This window comes from Lathyrus oleraceus, chromosome 4 (assembly GCF_024323335.1).
Source record: "Lathyrus oleraceus cultivar Zhongwan6 chromosome 4, CAAS_Psat_ZW6_1.0, whole genome shotgun sequence".
Taxonomy (NCBI): domain Eukaryota; kingdom Viridiplantae; phylum Streptophyta; class Magnoliopsida; order Fabales; family Fabaceae; genus Lathyrus; species Lathyrus oleraceus.
Genome location: NC_066582.1, coordinates 235170002 through 235186515, shown reverse-complemented (window position 1 = coordinate 235186515; position 16514 = coordinate 235170002). Strand labels below are relative to the sequence as shown.

Sequence of the window (16514 nt, the reverse complement as noted above, 5' to 3'; positions counted from 1 at the left end):
GAAAGGTTTGAATAAACAACACATACAATATACATCAAAATAAATAAAAATACTTAACCACAACATTTAAACACAATATTTCTAACCGATTACAACAATCAAACTGATATCATTTGGTCCAAACATCATTTCTCTTGCATCCTATCATTTTTAACTCGCACTCACCAACGTACGGCATCGTGTCTCTCAATACTTCTAATTTTTTCGCCTTCAGGTATGTCTCCGTCTAACCAATGAACCAACTCCCTCTATAGTTGCTTGAAATTACAAATGTTCTAGAAGAGCATCTTCATCGGAGGTTTGTCTCTCGAATAAATCAATTTTCCATAGCGGCGACGAAAACAAATCATGTTTGCAATATAATGAAAAGAGATGTGAGCAATTGGCGCATTCTCTTATTCCTTACACAGACGTCAATTGGATTGGCAGCACTATGTGCATAAGTCAACTCAATTGGCATATCCTCTTAAAATTTAAGGATAGACTCAATTGATTTGACACCTATGTGCTAATGCTTTTTTATTAAAGTGGGATAGTTTGAGAATTTATTTGAAATATTTATTAAAAAAAAATAGATTATTTAGATAAAAAAAACTCATGATAACACTATAATTGTTTTTTATTATCAATATTTTATATATAAAATAAATTAAATTATTTTTTTTTTAATCTTATCCTAATGAACATTAATAAATTGAAAATAGAACAAAAATAAATATATAACAATTTTATTTTAAATAAAAATAATAAGATTTATAAATAAATAATATTTAGTTTTTCTTTATATCTAAATTAAAATAAATATCATAAAAAGAAATGATAAAATATATACATAGTACTCATTGATTTTTTTAACAAATTAAAAAATATATAATAATTTATAAAATTTTGTAATATAGTGCAATTTTATTTGATTTGTAAAATACAAACAGTAAATTTGTATGGATCAATTAGCAATTTTTTATTGAGCTGTTCAAAATGCATCCGAAGATAGAACGTTAACATTCATATCGAAAACTTTGTAATTGAGATACAATATTTATGAGGAGTGGTCATATCTGAAATAGTGCAAACCAAACTAAAAACAATTGTTTCAAAAAAACACTTAAGAAAGTTTTCAATATTTTCAAAGAGATTATTCGTTACATAATATCTGTGTAAAAAAATTTACATTATCAATAATACATCATTACTTTTTAAATATTTAAAATAAAAGTGAAATCTTTCAAATATTTTAATATATATCAATTAAATTCATTTTCAAATTGTATAATTCCATCAATCATCGGAACTAAACTAGCACAAACTGAATGTAATGAAAAACGCCGTAAAATATAATGATCACATTACCACCTTTATGAAAATGAAGCTTTGAACTCCTTTGACATTTAATTGTCATTTGAAATACATTTCATGTTTTTGGTGGAATTTTGGCAGGATTTAAAAAGAAAAGAAAAATGATACGAATAACTATTTCTAAACATGAGATATATTGATATGATTCGATTCAAGAATTTCAAAAACACATTTCAGATTTTAAAATGTAAGGAATATTTTTTATAAAGAAATTATAAAAGATTCAGAATTTGAAAAGAAAATCCCTAACAAGCATGAGTAAATTGTTTGCTCTACATGCTCAAGAACCATACCCATCAAACAAAAAGACAATAATAAAGTTTGGATGACACGCGAACAGTGGTTTCATGGAATTGTAAAATATATATGCATGGAGAGGGCATCAGACAGTCGAGGGTATTCATGTCATTTCTTCCATTTTCTGTCTTTCAATTTTAAGATGGCTGGCATATTAAAGCCAAAGTATTATTTTGATAAAGCTGTTCACCCTAGCACTAAGTATCAAAATGGACAAAATTTCACATCCCTTTTACAAACCAACACTACATAAATATAAAAAAACTTGTCATCAACCATTTATCATGTTGTTTCTCCAAGCTACAGCAGAACCTATGTTTTCTTTCCCTTCCAACAAAACATCCATGCCAGTCAATTCCAATATCAGGCATCTTTAAGTGCTGAAACACGGATAGCAATATAAATGGGAGGTACATTTCACAGCATGCTTCTTGTTGAATGCTCATTATATCTCTAGATGAGAGTAAGCTGAAGTTTTGGCCGGTTAGGCTGAGGTTCCACAACCTCCATGTGAATTTGTACTGTTTGCAAAATGCTGTATGAAAAACTGCCATCCATCTTTTTTATCTTTTGCTCTTGTTCATCTACATACCATTCTCCACTACCCTTTTCAGCTCTTGTTGTCAAATATACAGGTCCCTCAATGCCGTATCTGTCAAGAGAGGAAAATACCATACAAACCTTAAATGGAAAACTCGCATAATAAGTGCTTCAGTGCTTACAACACCTACTGAAATAAAGCAAAACATTCTCTTATCTTATTTTTATCATCGCCATTTCATGGTACGAAAAAGAAAAAGAAAAAATATAGAAATGAGGGGAAAGATACTTTACTTGGGGACAAACACAAAAAATCCATTAGATCTTATCTTTACTATCCTAGCCTCCGTATCTGTTGGCCTGCATGAACAAAGACAAATGAACTCCATAATAAGCTGCAAAGTACAAAAAGATAACAATAGTAGTAACAGAGTGGAGAAGCTGCCATGTACCTCTTCCGGAAATAAATGAGAGTATGCAGCTCTACAGATGCCCGCCCTGCCATCTGAGCATTTCTGTGCCTATAATTTAAATCTACACCAGATACACAAATAAAACATCATTACTAAGATTTTAAATGTCACACCAAAAGAACAAAACTGGTAAAGAAAATTTTACTATTTGATTTATGAGTCGTGACAAATATAGTTTTGTCCAAGAGAAAACATCCACTAAGGCTGGATAAAAACGTAAATGATCAAGTTTTATTAAATCATGACGAGATTTCTTACTGTCTGCAATACTAGTGAGCTGCAGCCTGTCTTGAAATACAGATGGCAACTTGGATATTCCTATAGAAGCAGCAAGTAGCCTGTGTACAATGACATCTGCAAAAAAAAAAAAGCATTTCATCTGTGTTACTCTGCACATTTGATCAGGTATATATATTAACATAATGAAAATATACCTACCTGCATATCTTCTTATAGGTGATGTGAAATGGGTATATAAAGGTGTTGCAAGCCCATAATGATGATATTCTGGAGGACTGAGATCCCCACTACAGAAATAAACTGCCTATGAAACAAGACGAAATCAATTTTCTCTTGTAAATGTGAAAAACAAATAAAAGTGTTCCGAGTTCCAGACAGATGCCTCTCTCAATACAATTTCTTTCAAATTCATTAAATTTCATGGATTCTCATTTATTTTCAAATTACCTGACTCATGCATCTAGTGGCAAGAATACGGATCAACTTGTTGAAGTATGGATCACCACCCTGAAAAGGTACTCCGCGTGAGAGGGAGAAATATTTGAGACCATGTAATACTCAAAATAAATATATCATCAAAGATTCTGAGGCCAAATCATAGCATTATTACAGAAAATAATTATACAATAACCATATATGATATACTGTTACTAGAAAACAAAAATGACGTGAAAATGCAAAATACAAATAAAATATATACCACAGCAAGGTCAAGAGAATCAGCCAACGCTTTTGATGATGAGACGTCCAAGTTCAGGCCAATTGCAGCAGAAACACGTAGCAAGGGTTCAAGCATCTCTTTAGTTGGAGTCGGATGTCGCCTACACAAGAACCAAAAAACAATTACTAGGACAGCAAGTACAGTCTTGTCACATGCAAATGTTTTATTAGTTTCTATCATGCACAAATATTTAATGCCACTAATCAATGGTATGGGGTGCTTGGAAAGGAGATGATTCACAAAGTAACATTTCATTTATTAGATACAGTACTCACAAAAACATAGATATAATATTTAGACCTGATGATTTCGGGATTTCAGTTTACTTTACGATGATATTCCTATCTTAGTTCTAGTTTTAAATTTAATTATGATTTTAATAAAAAAAAATCAATATAATTTAATTAGCATTTCATTACAGTACACTATAAGAGTTATAAATAGCTCTTCAGGCATTTTATGTTGGTTTCTGTTAAAAGGGTGAGAGTGCACAGTCTCATGAATTCTGTCACCTATTTTATGTTTCATTTGTTTATCTATCATATTAAATCCACCACAAAGTTACCAACTGTTTTAAACTAAACATATACCAAGCTACCCGTTCTTGGGAGTTGTGGATGGTGCACAAGATTATGGAAGCACAAACAAGGAAATCAATGGGAGTTGAGATCTAGTGAGAGAATGATTACTGCAACAGATAGCGAGTCAACCAATGGTAGTTTGGGAGGGAAAGTTTAGCCCGTACATATATAAAAAAGGAAAGAATGAAGGAGTATAAAAGAATGAAGGAGTATAAAAGAATGAAGGAGATGAGGGTCTCTTGAATACCACGTGCTACCCAATATATTTTCTGTCTCACTTCTTCATCGTCCTTTGTAAATCCACCACACAAGTACTGATTTTAGTATACACAGAAAAATAAAATAGTACATTCGCCATAACAATATGGACATGGCACCCGAAAAAAGAAGAGTTCAGAAGCTTAAATCTTGAATTACTGATTAGGATTGTTTCATTTTCTTAATTTAAGTCAAGTAGAATCCCTTATCTTGAATCGGAATTACATATAATGTAGAGTTTAAAGCTTCTTTATCTTGACAAAAATCTGTAATAACAGTATCCTTATCAGTAGTAGTTTGAGTAAGATCTCCTCATTGTCTATATTCTTTAAATAGGCAGATTCATATTGGAAGTTTGGAACAAAGAAGCAAGAAATCTTATTGAAGAAAATCGATGTCAGTTTAAGGACTATTCCAGAGTTGTCATTCCCGGATAGCGGCGAGGAGCAGCCGACCCCAAAATTGGGATAGCCGGATAGCGTATGGCGGGATGACTGCTCCATTTGATCATTTTTTGGACAAATTACATATAATAATTATAAATATATATTTGATGTAAAATTAAACAATTAACTCAAGTCATAAAGTATTCATAAATCAAAGCACACATGACTCTTGAAGTGCATAAATGACTATGAAGGAAGGTTAAGGTTGAGTCCCAACTCAAATTTGATTGAAAACACAAAATTACCCTTAAAACAATGTAAATTTAAGGGGTAATTTTGGTCTTTTAGAGGAGAAAAAGGATAGTGGGCATGAAACCGCTCCAAGCCAAGAACCGCTCTGCTTCGCCTTCCCACTGTTTACCATACAGCAGCCGTTATGGTGTTCTGCACGCTAAGGCTCTTCCCATAGCAGTCGTCGGCCTCCGCTCCGCTATAGCGGAATAGTGCCGCTATTGACTACTTTGGACAATTCTGCTTCTTGCTTACACCATAGATCCAAAGATTCTACTGCATTCTATTATGACTCATGAGTTATGACTCTGTTCCAAGCAAAGGCCACTTAACTCTGTACTTTTTGGTTTCTATCAGTATCTTGCTTCTTGCTTACACCATAGATCGAAAGATTCTACTGCATTCTAGACTTATGACTCGTGTGGTATGACTCTGTTCCATGCGAAGACCACATAAGTACTTTTTTTTGGTTTCTATCAGTATCTTTTGCAGAATTTTCAATCAAAAAGCTAGTGTCAATTCTTTTGACTCTTCTGAATGCAACACATGTTATGCTTTGCTGAGATTCATTCTGTTTTCATCCACCATTAACCAAAAATCGTTTACTGAAAGAAGTATGTGCACTAGCCCATGCAATAAAAAATTAATTAACTCGTATGCATGTTAACTTTGATTCGTATTCTTTAATTTACCTAAATAATTTATTGTGCTTGACATGGAATAACCAAAAAAAAAAAGCAAAGTAATAAGGATTAGGGAGGAGGAAATAGTATGGTTTAAGTATAATGTAAGCCCACTAGAAGACAGAATAAGCTAAAGACAGTTAGACAAACTCACCCTAGAAAACACTATCGAATCAAAATATTAAAAGGAGAGATCAAAAAATACAACCTTAATAACGAACACAAAGGAAAGCTTTTAAGAATTTGTTGCGCAACAGAAACATTAGCAGCAAGCATAAACTCCTCCACCATTTGATTGGCTTCCCGGATTTGGTACATGCCTGTAAATAAAAGTAAACAGTAGAACCAAATTCTCAAAAACAGAAGCAAAAAAAACCTGTATTTTTACCACTCCTTTTAAGGAGGAGCTAAATTTTCTCTCCTACAAAATACTCAATTTTACTAAACATCTTGAAGCAAAAGTAAATAAGTTACAGTTGAAGTTTTAGGGACCTGATGGTGATGAAAAATGAAAAGCATATTTCAATGAAGATGTGATATAAATAATTGTTAGACAGAACACATGTTGAAATGTTAAGGATTAGATGGAAAAGGAAAATTAAATTTCAATAATGAAATGAGACAAATAACTGTCGGACAGAACACAGACTAAACCCCTACAGTCTAATCCAAAAGGAGGACATATTCATGGATAGATTATTAAGGTTTAAATGATGTCAGCAAACTTGTACTACCTCCGTCTCAAACTATAAGTGTCCCTTTTGCAATATTTTCATGTCTCAAATCATTTGTCCCTTTAGTATACGATTGCATCATTTATTAATTTTTCCCACTAATATACCCTTATTAATTGTATTTCAATTCACATAAGTACTCCACTAACTACAATTAATAAGAGTATTTTAATAAATGAAGTCTCTTTTATCATTGAAATCAACATAACTAATAATTATCTTAACTCTTACATATGCAAAACTCAAATGGGACGTCTAAAATGAGACAGACAAAGTACATACTTCCACAATGATATATAGAATGTAGGAGTCATTTGTGGATTAGGTTTGAGTCGTTTGACACATTTGACAAACAGAACAAGGAATCAATAGATGAAAGGTCCCATTCATTCCCCTATAGATTGTACTTTAATGGTCCCAGAAGAATTTCTTATTCAATAAGAATAACACGCAACTTCCCATATTGCAAGGGCTCAAATAGAAATACCAAGGAAAATAAGAGGTGAAGAGATTATACCAATATCAAGGGGATCATGAGTCTCTGTGTCAATTTGAAATTTGACTTCTGCAGATGCAAGAGTCAAAGCTCCTCTCTCAATACGCCTTAATCTCATTTTCTGATAGATCGCAAACAAATACAATTTCAGCCTTACTTACAATTTGGCTACGTAAAACTAGAACCCTGCATCCATAAATCCATACCTTGGCTAAACTATTCATATTTCTCAAGTCAGTAGTTACTGGATCCATCAATCGACTGCAAAGAAAAGCAAGATACAGCAACCAAATTATATATGGAACTAAAATTGTATAGCAAAGTAACAGACTAGAAGATACAACTAATCATCATCGACAGGATGACTACCCCCATGGCCAAAATAGGAAACTGTCATTTGATTTTAGCATATAAATTGATTGAAAAAGCATAAATCAACTATCAGTATGAATTATTAGTGTAGAAAAATATTATATAATATATTGGAAAGTTAAGTTACAATTCAATATGTAGTTTGTTTAAATAGAGAAAGATACTAGACCTATCGGGCTTTACTTAACAGGCCCTTATAATAAGATAAAACTAATTAAAGAAAAAATAAAACAAACAAATAACAAAACTAACTTGATCTATTATTTACAACAATTAGCATGAGCATGAACTCAGTCATTCGGCAGAATCACCACAGGCTTTCTTTTTTACAAATAAAGGTCAGAATAATACATTTCCTTTAACTAGTCCTGTTCATTTTTGCGAAAATCACTAAAGCCAGTGCAGAATTTTTTAAGCAATTATGGTACAAGTATAACACAACTACAGAATAGAATCATATTTTTAGTGTTTACTTTTTTTCCTTTAGTATTATAGTTAATAATGCTAAATTAAAGAAAAGTTGATCCACATCATCACAAAGGATCTAAAGAGAAATAAAAGCATACCTATCATCCATCCTCGCTTGTGCTTCAACATAAGACAATGCTGCTGCAGATTTTATGACACTTTTTGTGTATCTGGTGGAAATAATGTCTGCTTCAGGTGTCATTTCCTGAACATACATAAATAATGCAAGTGCAAATCTATGAGTGTGTACCCAAATACAAAATGCTAAAGTTGATATCTTTTTGGAAAATATAAACTCTGCCATAACATATAAACATTTTGATCAGTCATATTATTGAACACATGTAGGAGATATGGTGAACTTTCAAAAAATAACAAATAATCAACACACATAGAAGAGACCCCAGTAGTCTGCGGAAGGCACCTGGGAACCATGGCAGTATCATTACAACTAATCAGTCCACAAGAAATGAACAGGAATCAACTTGATATAACATATACATGATGTATAGCCTTTTGCAACCACAAAAATTTGGAAGATGAACATTAACATGAAATGTAGCCGTCGTCACCTTCAATAATTGGGTACAAACGTTTTTTACAGAAATAACATAGTGTATAACCAAAACGGTGGTTTTAAACTAGGTTGTCAAACCCGGATAGCTTCCCACCCCACAGCTGTGACAGCACAATAGCACCCCGTGGAATGGCTGCTATGTTATGGTACTAGCTTACCTAAACCATATGATCAACTTGGCCAAGAACTTATCTACACTTTGTGGGACTAGTTTTTTGCTCAAAGGAACATATTTTGTCTTAAGTTAGAGCTGTTATACTACCTAAGTTGGTATTCTCACTTGTTGTAAATGCATATCATATACACAACTGTGCAAAACGTATCAGGGAAATGCTGTAAAATGGAGTTATTTCTACTCCTTATGCTAGTGCTGTTATCTTTCTGCTAATGCTAAAACTTTTCAATTGAAAGCTTACGGGTATGTTTGTGATTCAGTGTTGCATATTTTGAAGGTTTTAACAAAATAATAATTCATATCCAATAATAACGCACATGCATATACGAAATATATAAATTTCAATAAGTTTGACATTGCACATGCACATACGATAATAACGCACATGCATATACGAAATATATAAATTTCAATAAGTTAGACATTGCACATACCCATATGACAGAGAATGCTAGCCTTTCCACGTCAGAACGAAGAGAACATACATCTGCCAGGTAAAAGTTTATCAATAAATGCATATAATAGCGCTATAACCACACAGTATCTTTTTTGTTTTAAGCATGCAACAAACATTTAGTCAAGAGGTTAGATGATAATACCCTCTGTTAAAGGTTTTGGAAGCATGTCTATTCTTCGTTCAACAAGATAGACAGATGTGCCCCTTTGAGAAGCCTCATCATCGAGTGGAGTGCCAGGAAACACAAAATTTGTAACATCGGCAATGTCTGATAGAAACTCATTAAAGAATAACTGTATAAGAGAGATGAAATCGCATAAAATGGGAAGATAAAGGAGACAAACAAAAAAGGGCCGTAAAACTACTGAAGCCTGACTGTTGAAGAGGGTCAAGTAACCCCTGAGAAAGGATGGATATTATCATATTATTTATCATTCAGACATGCATGCGCTAAAGCACGTGATTTGATAACTTCGTACTTCAGCCAAGACTAGCAGATTCTATTTAAAAAAGAAACCCTAATAAATAACATCCAAATATAACATTTGATCCAGAAAAGCAGCAGCATACTTCATACACCAGTAAACAATTCAAGCATATAAGAAAAAGCATTTAGATTGACCATTTTTGGAAAGACACTAAAAACATACCATTCAGGTATGCTAATTAAAATTTTAAGCAATTGCACCAACATTTATGCCAAGCTAAAATAGCATCCACGTGATGAAATGAAATCGTAACATCCATCCAATAGTAGTAGGGAAATGCTAATGAGTGCCCTAAGGGCACTCTTTAAGGACTCCAAATAAAGAAATTATTCTTGGAAAAAGTTTAACATTTCAATATCTAATGCACCGAAGACCCATCTATAAATGCTACTTTAAAAGAAATTATTCTCTGAAAAAGTTTAATGCACCTAAGACCCATCCATAAATGCTACTTTAAATATATAGTTTATTGATTTTATTTTAAATGATATAAATATATATATATATATATATATATATATATATATATATATATATATATATATATATTGATGTCCTTAGACTAAGGATACGAACTCCAACTTCAAAGTTTCCATTTGGAAGAGCATAGCAGTGAAGTGCGTCATCAATATCCTTGCAGCCTGTCCAGAAGCCATAGAAGTACTTATATCATTGTTGAAACATGAAATATTTCATTTTCGATATTAGAATTACATTTGCATACTATACAGTACTATTTCACCATCAGCAGAAGAATAGAAATGGAAAAATCAGAAAATGACTCGAACCTGGAGGGTCTACACTGAAGACACGCAAATGACGCAAATCCTGCCTAAATGGAATGGACAAATCTTCAGAAGAGACTGACCATGGCAACGGTGGCAAACACGCTAGCACTTGTGCAGAGAATGGCCTTGAGTTTATATCATTTTCTATCAAAACCACCTATATTAATGAGGAAAAATATGTTATGTTATAAAATTAATGTTGTTGTTTAGTTGGTTGAAAAACAGAAATAGTTGTGAAGACATGCATCAAATACAAAATATGAAAATTTATTAATGATATAAGAAACATGGATACAAGTATATGTATCACAATATATCATTGGCAAGACAGACCAATATGACATGCAAGAATATTAAGAATTTGGGCGTATAGAGATAATAAAAATAAAAAAACAACATCTGCAACACATAAACAAATACATTTTGTGCGGATTATCAATTCAGTGTAGCGGGGTAAAGGCTTGCAATGGTTTGCTCAAGTGCCTGATGATTACATTAGTTTTCATAGCTTACATTTAAAATCACATTGTTAAAAAGCCAGAAGAATACAATAAGGTTGAGGTTAAGAAGAAAAAAACCACTTAGATCAGATTATATGTATCATCTTTATAAAGAACATTACAGTATTCAAGCATAAAAGTGCCAGATAATTATTATCTTCCAATTCCATACCTCACTTTCAGTATCTCTATCACCTATGTCTCCTATAGTCCGCACATAATGGCCAGATGGATATCGAGATTGGCGATCCCAAGAATCAACTGATACCATAATCCTCTTGTCCAAAAGGTTCTCAAGTTGGCGGGTTTGGATACGAATCTTGGGAAATCTTCGATCTTTGGAGACAAACAATGCATAGGCAACACCACGACTTCCTCCAGGCATAGGCATTGGCTCCAAAGACCCACAATACCTGAAAAGACAAATATTACATCAATCATGTCAAGAACAGATTGACAATAAAAACAATTGAAATATGGAAGATGTTACAAATTTATTAGAGAACAAGATGATATATGCATCTAATTTTTTGTATCTTTTCATACAAAATTGTATTCGCAATTGAAGCCAGATACTGAAAATGCACAACAACCCTGGGTAGACCTTAGTCGAAACATAGAATGATACACAACAATGACAATAGCACATATCACATGATTACTGAATATAAAAGTGACAATAGTTTCTACAGATCAAAAAAAAAAGCAATATCAGTTCCCAAATCAATGGAGTGTGATTTGTTAAGTCACGCAAAAATGCTTCAAGTCATTAAAAGGACACTTACGAGTGCCAGTTTCTCTTTATAATACCAACAATGCGACCGGAGGGACGACTGGATCCAGCATTTATTACTCCAGTAGAACCCTGCTGAGGAGTAGTTCTGGGAGCATCATCAGCACTATTTGGGGCTAGATGAACATCTTCATCCTCATCCTCGTCTTCTGCAAGCAAACAATGTTACATCATGGGAAGTTTAAATAGAAAAAAATGCTCACACTTCAAAGGACATACTAAAACAAAAATAAGGCTGAACTATTTCAATCTCAAGAAGAAGCATGCTCATGTTAAATGCAATGTATAGAGGGAATAAAACAAAGCAGCATATTTCTATTAGAGGTATGCTAGGTTAGCTAGTTAAAGAACTGTTATAACTGCCAAGACTGACAGGTGTCAGCTTGGAATGTATCTCACCAGCTACAGCAGGTCAACTGGTTGCTACTATAAGTGCAACCAGCTGTTCTCTCTTTGTAACGAACAAAAATTCGATCAACAAAAGTTAGTTATAACTGAAAATGAACAGTGCAACTACCAATTCTATCATTTCCTTGCTTACCCGGCTCAAATTAAGGCAAATGTGAATACTTAGTTATTGAGGTTTATTCATCTTTGAATAATTTAAATATGTGAATACGAAGATAGAGCCTCTCTTTCCCTTGTATTTCTTCTTTACAAAGATAAAGCCTTTATCCAAAATAATAATACAAGAAAATATACAACTATAAGAGCAAATTTAGTGTACACATGGTTAAAAATTCATGAACTGAATCAAGAAATTGAGGACTAAAAATTTCAAATAAATGTTTTCCTATTAGCATTGGTTAGGGAATCAATACATTGAAAGTGTTCAACACTGATTATCATGGTTGTCAAGATCTCGATCTAGATCTTAAAATCTTACGATTTTGCGATCTCATTCACCCCCAACGATCCCGATCTTAAGTAGAATTGCGTGTTGTAGCCAAATTATGAAAAGATTTTTGCGATCATGGCCAGTTCCGGCAAAAACAGTCCTTTTCCGACCACGCTCGCCGTTTTCCGGCCACCGCCATTACAAGCCGAGAAGGTTGACAAGATGCTGAGACGCAACAATTACGGCTCGGCGGAGGCATTTTCCCACGAATACACGTTCCTACCAAAATATCATGTAAAAAAACTTCAAATAACTTTTCGTTTTAAGTAATTTCTTACGAATTTTGTTACGATCTTATGTCTTACGATCTTGCTACCCCCTCTTGATCTTACAAAAATAATTGGGTAGGATCTTCTGATCTTAGTTACGATCTTATTTTTACAATTTTACTATCCCCTCCCGATCTTATGCAATGGATTAACAATTGTGGAAGTTATAATTTCCAATAAATATTTCTATCTTGCGCACTTGTAAAGCATTTTTCATTTAATAATGAAATCAATAGTCTGGATGACAAAAATTAAAAGCCCTACATTTTGATGACTAGTGCCTATGTAGCTTTGTTTTCCAAGTGAATTGGTATATTAGCTTTTGAGATAACTTAAGAAGGAATAAATGTTAACAAGTTGCAATTCTTCCTTTTGACAGGGTACAGGTAGCTTAGTTAACATACCTTCGCCAACTATAGATAGAGACTTCTCCCCTTGCCATTGGTCCTCTGGCAAAAGTTCAACTGCCACAATATCACCATCGAACGCTCGATTCATGTTAGAGCGCCCATATATAATTATTTCATCACCAATGCTCTCACTCCCAACATATGCTTCAAATGGATTGTAACGGTTTACACGAAGTTTCCCTTGATGATATATTCCTCGATGCAAACCAGATGTGATTTCTGACATTGGCTTATGCTGAAAATTCACAGAACGTAAATGCTCCACATGCCAGTTTTAACCAAACCTTCATACACAGATTTCTATATTGAGTAGAAATAATACCTCTGAATAAATTACTTTCCTCTTGGATGGTCTGTGATCTTCAACATCTGCCATCTCTGCATCTTCAGATGAAGGCCGCACAAGCAGGTCAAGTAAATCAGGTCGGTCCAAAGACTTGACATATGACTCAACTGAAACAAAAGACAGATTGATTAACAAGCTTTGAGGTGAATCCTTTCAACAAAAAATGACTGTTAGTTTTTAAATTCTTCATATACACAGCTGAAGTACATTAATTTGCTATCTATTCAACATACAATACAACCACCAAAAAATATAATTCAATCACCTGTTTCTGCACAAATGCCCTCTTCACTAGCTTTCCTTTTATTCTCTTTATCATTAGTTACAAGCAAAACCTTTACTGCACCACCTAGATGCTTCTGATACCACTGTGTAGCCACTCGAATAGCTGCATTACCACTCTTTAGAATTACAACTTACATAAGGATTATATCAGCAACTCAAAAACAAAACAGTCCGAGTTAACTAGAAAGCTTATAATTAATAAACAATAAATCCAAAGCTGATAAGAAAAACAAACCTCTATCATTCCTGTCATTTTTAGTTTCCCCGCTCATTTCCTTAACATATGTATCCCTGTCAATAGAGACACAAAATATCAAAACAGATACAGGGAGCGCACATGATATCATACATAAGCAAAATATAATCGTAGCAGCATAGAGATGAAACATTTACATGAGTAAACAATGATCAACCCAACAAAAGGAACAAAACCCTGAAGCTACTACCCTCTTCACAAGATCTCTTGTGAAATGATGTCTTTCACTTGGACAACAGTAATTAATAGAATTTAGCCATGTTAAGATCCCACATCTTTCTAGAGATATGGCAAAGTAGTCCCATAATGTTTGACAGTCCTCACCCTTGGGCTAGCATGGGGAGCCTATACAAGATTTGTTATTGGGTCATCCCTTGTTATTGTGCCACACGCATTTGTTCATGCTCCAAAAGTACATTCTTAGGTGTGTGCTGTGTGGTGAGAACCCACATTCACTAAAGTATTGCCATATTAGCCTAAATCCTCAATGACACCGCCCACGCCAAAGACTATGTATATGGAGAAATGTAGGTTGCCCAATAACAACAACCCTCGCACATAGCAATGCTATCTATTGTGAATGGCGGACTACGGAAGAAAGCCAATGTACTCGATAAAACGCCATGCCGTTGACATCCTTTACAAATTGGCCATGGCAATTGTTAAAAATAAAAGATCCGTAACTGCACTGATAACATTGACGCATACCACTGACATATTTAAAAAGGGCTTTGAATTGAAAAATAAAACAAACAAAAAATCTGTATTCCTGGGGTCTTTTTGATGATTCGTGTTGGAGCAGAATGCTCCTATGTCTAAGGTTGTTATACATCCCCCTAAGTTGCACTTGACAGTTATTTTTTAACATAGAACAAAGAGACTGAGCAGCCTTGTCTCATTCTTAGTTTTTTGTTTAATTTCCTACTTTCCTTGTATGTTGTTATTATCATCATGATATAATTTTTTTCATAGCAACGAAGTAGTAAATCACAATGCAAAATAGAATTTAAAAGAAACTACCTGTGGTACTCGTTGGAAAAAACAAAGAATTTCCTATTTGAATTGCTACAGATAGCTCTTAACCGGTTATAAACAGACATATTCTTGTTCTTAACCTCTTCCAGCACAATGGACAGTACAACAACATCATCAATGGCCGAATTTTCCAGCAAATCAATCTATCACAAAAACACAAATTCGAATTCACTGTAAAAAAACACTATTTTTGCAGTATAGTAACAAAGAATCCAAATCAAAACTAAGGCAAAACAACAACAACAAAGCAAACCTGATTAAGAACAACATTGGTGTCAACAACAAGAATTGTGGATGCAGAACTACTAAGCCGAGCACCAGAAGAATCACAGACAGTGCAAGACGGAGCACCACAATATATATCATCTCGCAAGTAGTGTTCCCTCACTTGCTGCAAAGAGACATAAAAAAAATATGAAAAACACACATTATCACTAGAAAGGTGTAAAGCAAGTTGAAAAGAAAGGGGTTAGGGTTAGGGTTTTTAGAGGAAGAAGAAAGCACCTTCATGACTTTGCCACCTTTGGTTTTCTTAACGAAAGACTTGTTGTGAAGCATTGTGGCGTTTCAATCTCAGTACAATTTGAGGCACTTCGGTGAGTTGAAACGAGTTACCTTGATTGAAATTAAAACTGTATAAACTTTCTCTACTCTGCACTCTTGGTTTGTGATTATTTTACACAAACCTTGAAATTGGAAGGAAAAATGTTACTCCAATGAGTTTGAAAACGAATCAGAATGTCTTGTTCGCATTCACCGTCGACGGCGGTGGCGCAGCGGCGGACTAGGAGAATGGTGACGGCACGAGCAGCTGGATAGTTGAACGCTGGTGACTCGGAAAGCTCGGAATGGGGGAGAAAACCGGGAATTTTATTATTAGGTTTGCCTTAATTCCAACTTTAGTGTATTAAATATATTAATATTAATTAATAAACCCACATTATATTTATTAATATTAAAAGAAAATGGGTGATGTAGTAAATTTAATTTGATGATAATGTTTACACTAAAAAATTTAAATTATTCTTATAACATCTAATAATTTTTACATTGAACTATAGTTGTTAATATATCTCCATTAAACTCTAATATTAATTCATTATTAATATTTTTTATCACACATTATTATTAATCAATTTTAAAAATATATGTGAAACTTTCTACCAAAAAAGTTTGTGGATCATCAAGTTTACAAAAATGATTATTTAATATATTTAATATATGATTAAAAAAAACTCTAGATGAAGATTTTTTTTTCATATGGATTATTAACTTTCACTTCTTTTATATTTAAGTTGCGTGAATATTAAAATTGAGAAAAATTCAAATAAGAGGGGGATA

The 16514-nt window shown here is 33.4% G+C and overlaps 1 protein-coding gene across 2 annotated transcripts; it reads right to left on the bottom strand.

Annotated features, from left to right (window-relative positions):
- Positions 1-1740: 1740 nt before the first annotated feature.
- Positions 1741-16053, bottom strand: LOC127074786 (exosome complex exonuclease RRP44 homolog A). Of its 2 annotated transcripts, none has more exons than XM_051016148.1 (24): positions 15678-16053; positions 15427-15564; positions 15159-15316; positions 14118-14173; positions 13863-13985; positions 13574-13704; positions 13246-13486; positions 11667-11820; positions 11054-11294; positions 10382-10538; positions 10166-10234; positions 9248-9373; positions 9083-9135; positions 7995-8101; positions 7263-7317; positions 7078-7177; positions 6035-6146; positions 3607-3727; positions 3354-3413; positions 3105-3210; positions 2925-3020; positions 2646-2727; positions 2488-2553; positions 1741-2305 (listed from the first exon to the last, which is right to left on the bottom strand). In XM_051016148.1, exons 1-24 carry the CDS (start codon positions 15729-15731, stop codon positions 2107-2109), a joined length of 2805 nt encoding a protein of 934 aa, XP_050872105.1. In that variant the 5' UTR covers positions 15732-16053; the 3' UTR covers positions 1741-2106. The 2 variants fall into 2 exon arrangements, with proteins under 2 accessions (XP_050872105.1, XP_050872104.1); XM_051016147.1 differs by having other exon boundaries at positions 11667-11823; positions 15678-16052.
- Between the last annotated feature and the right edge of the window lie 461 nt (positions 16054-16514).

Coding starts and splice junctions, on each gene's coding strand:
- LOC127074786 (XM_051016147.1), bottom strand. CDS start 15,731: ATGCTTCACAACAAGTCTTTCGTTAAGAAAACCAAAGGTGGCAAAGTC. Junction 15,317..15,426: donor CCAATGTTGTTCTTAATCAG/GTTTGCTTTGTT, acceptor TTTTTGTGATAG/ATTGATTTGCTGGAAAATTC. Junction 9,374..10,165: donor AAACTTTGAAGTTGGAGTTC/GTATCCTTAGTC, acceptor AGTTTCTATCAG/ACATTGCCGATGTTACAAAT.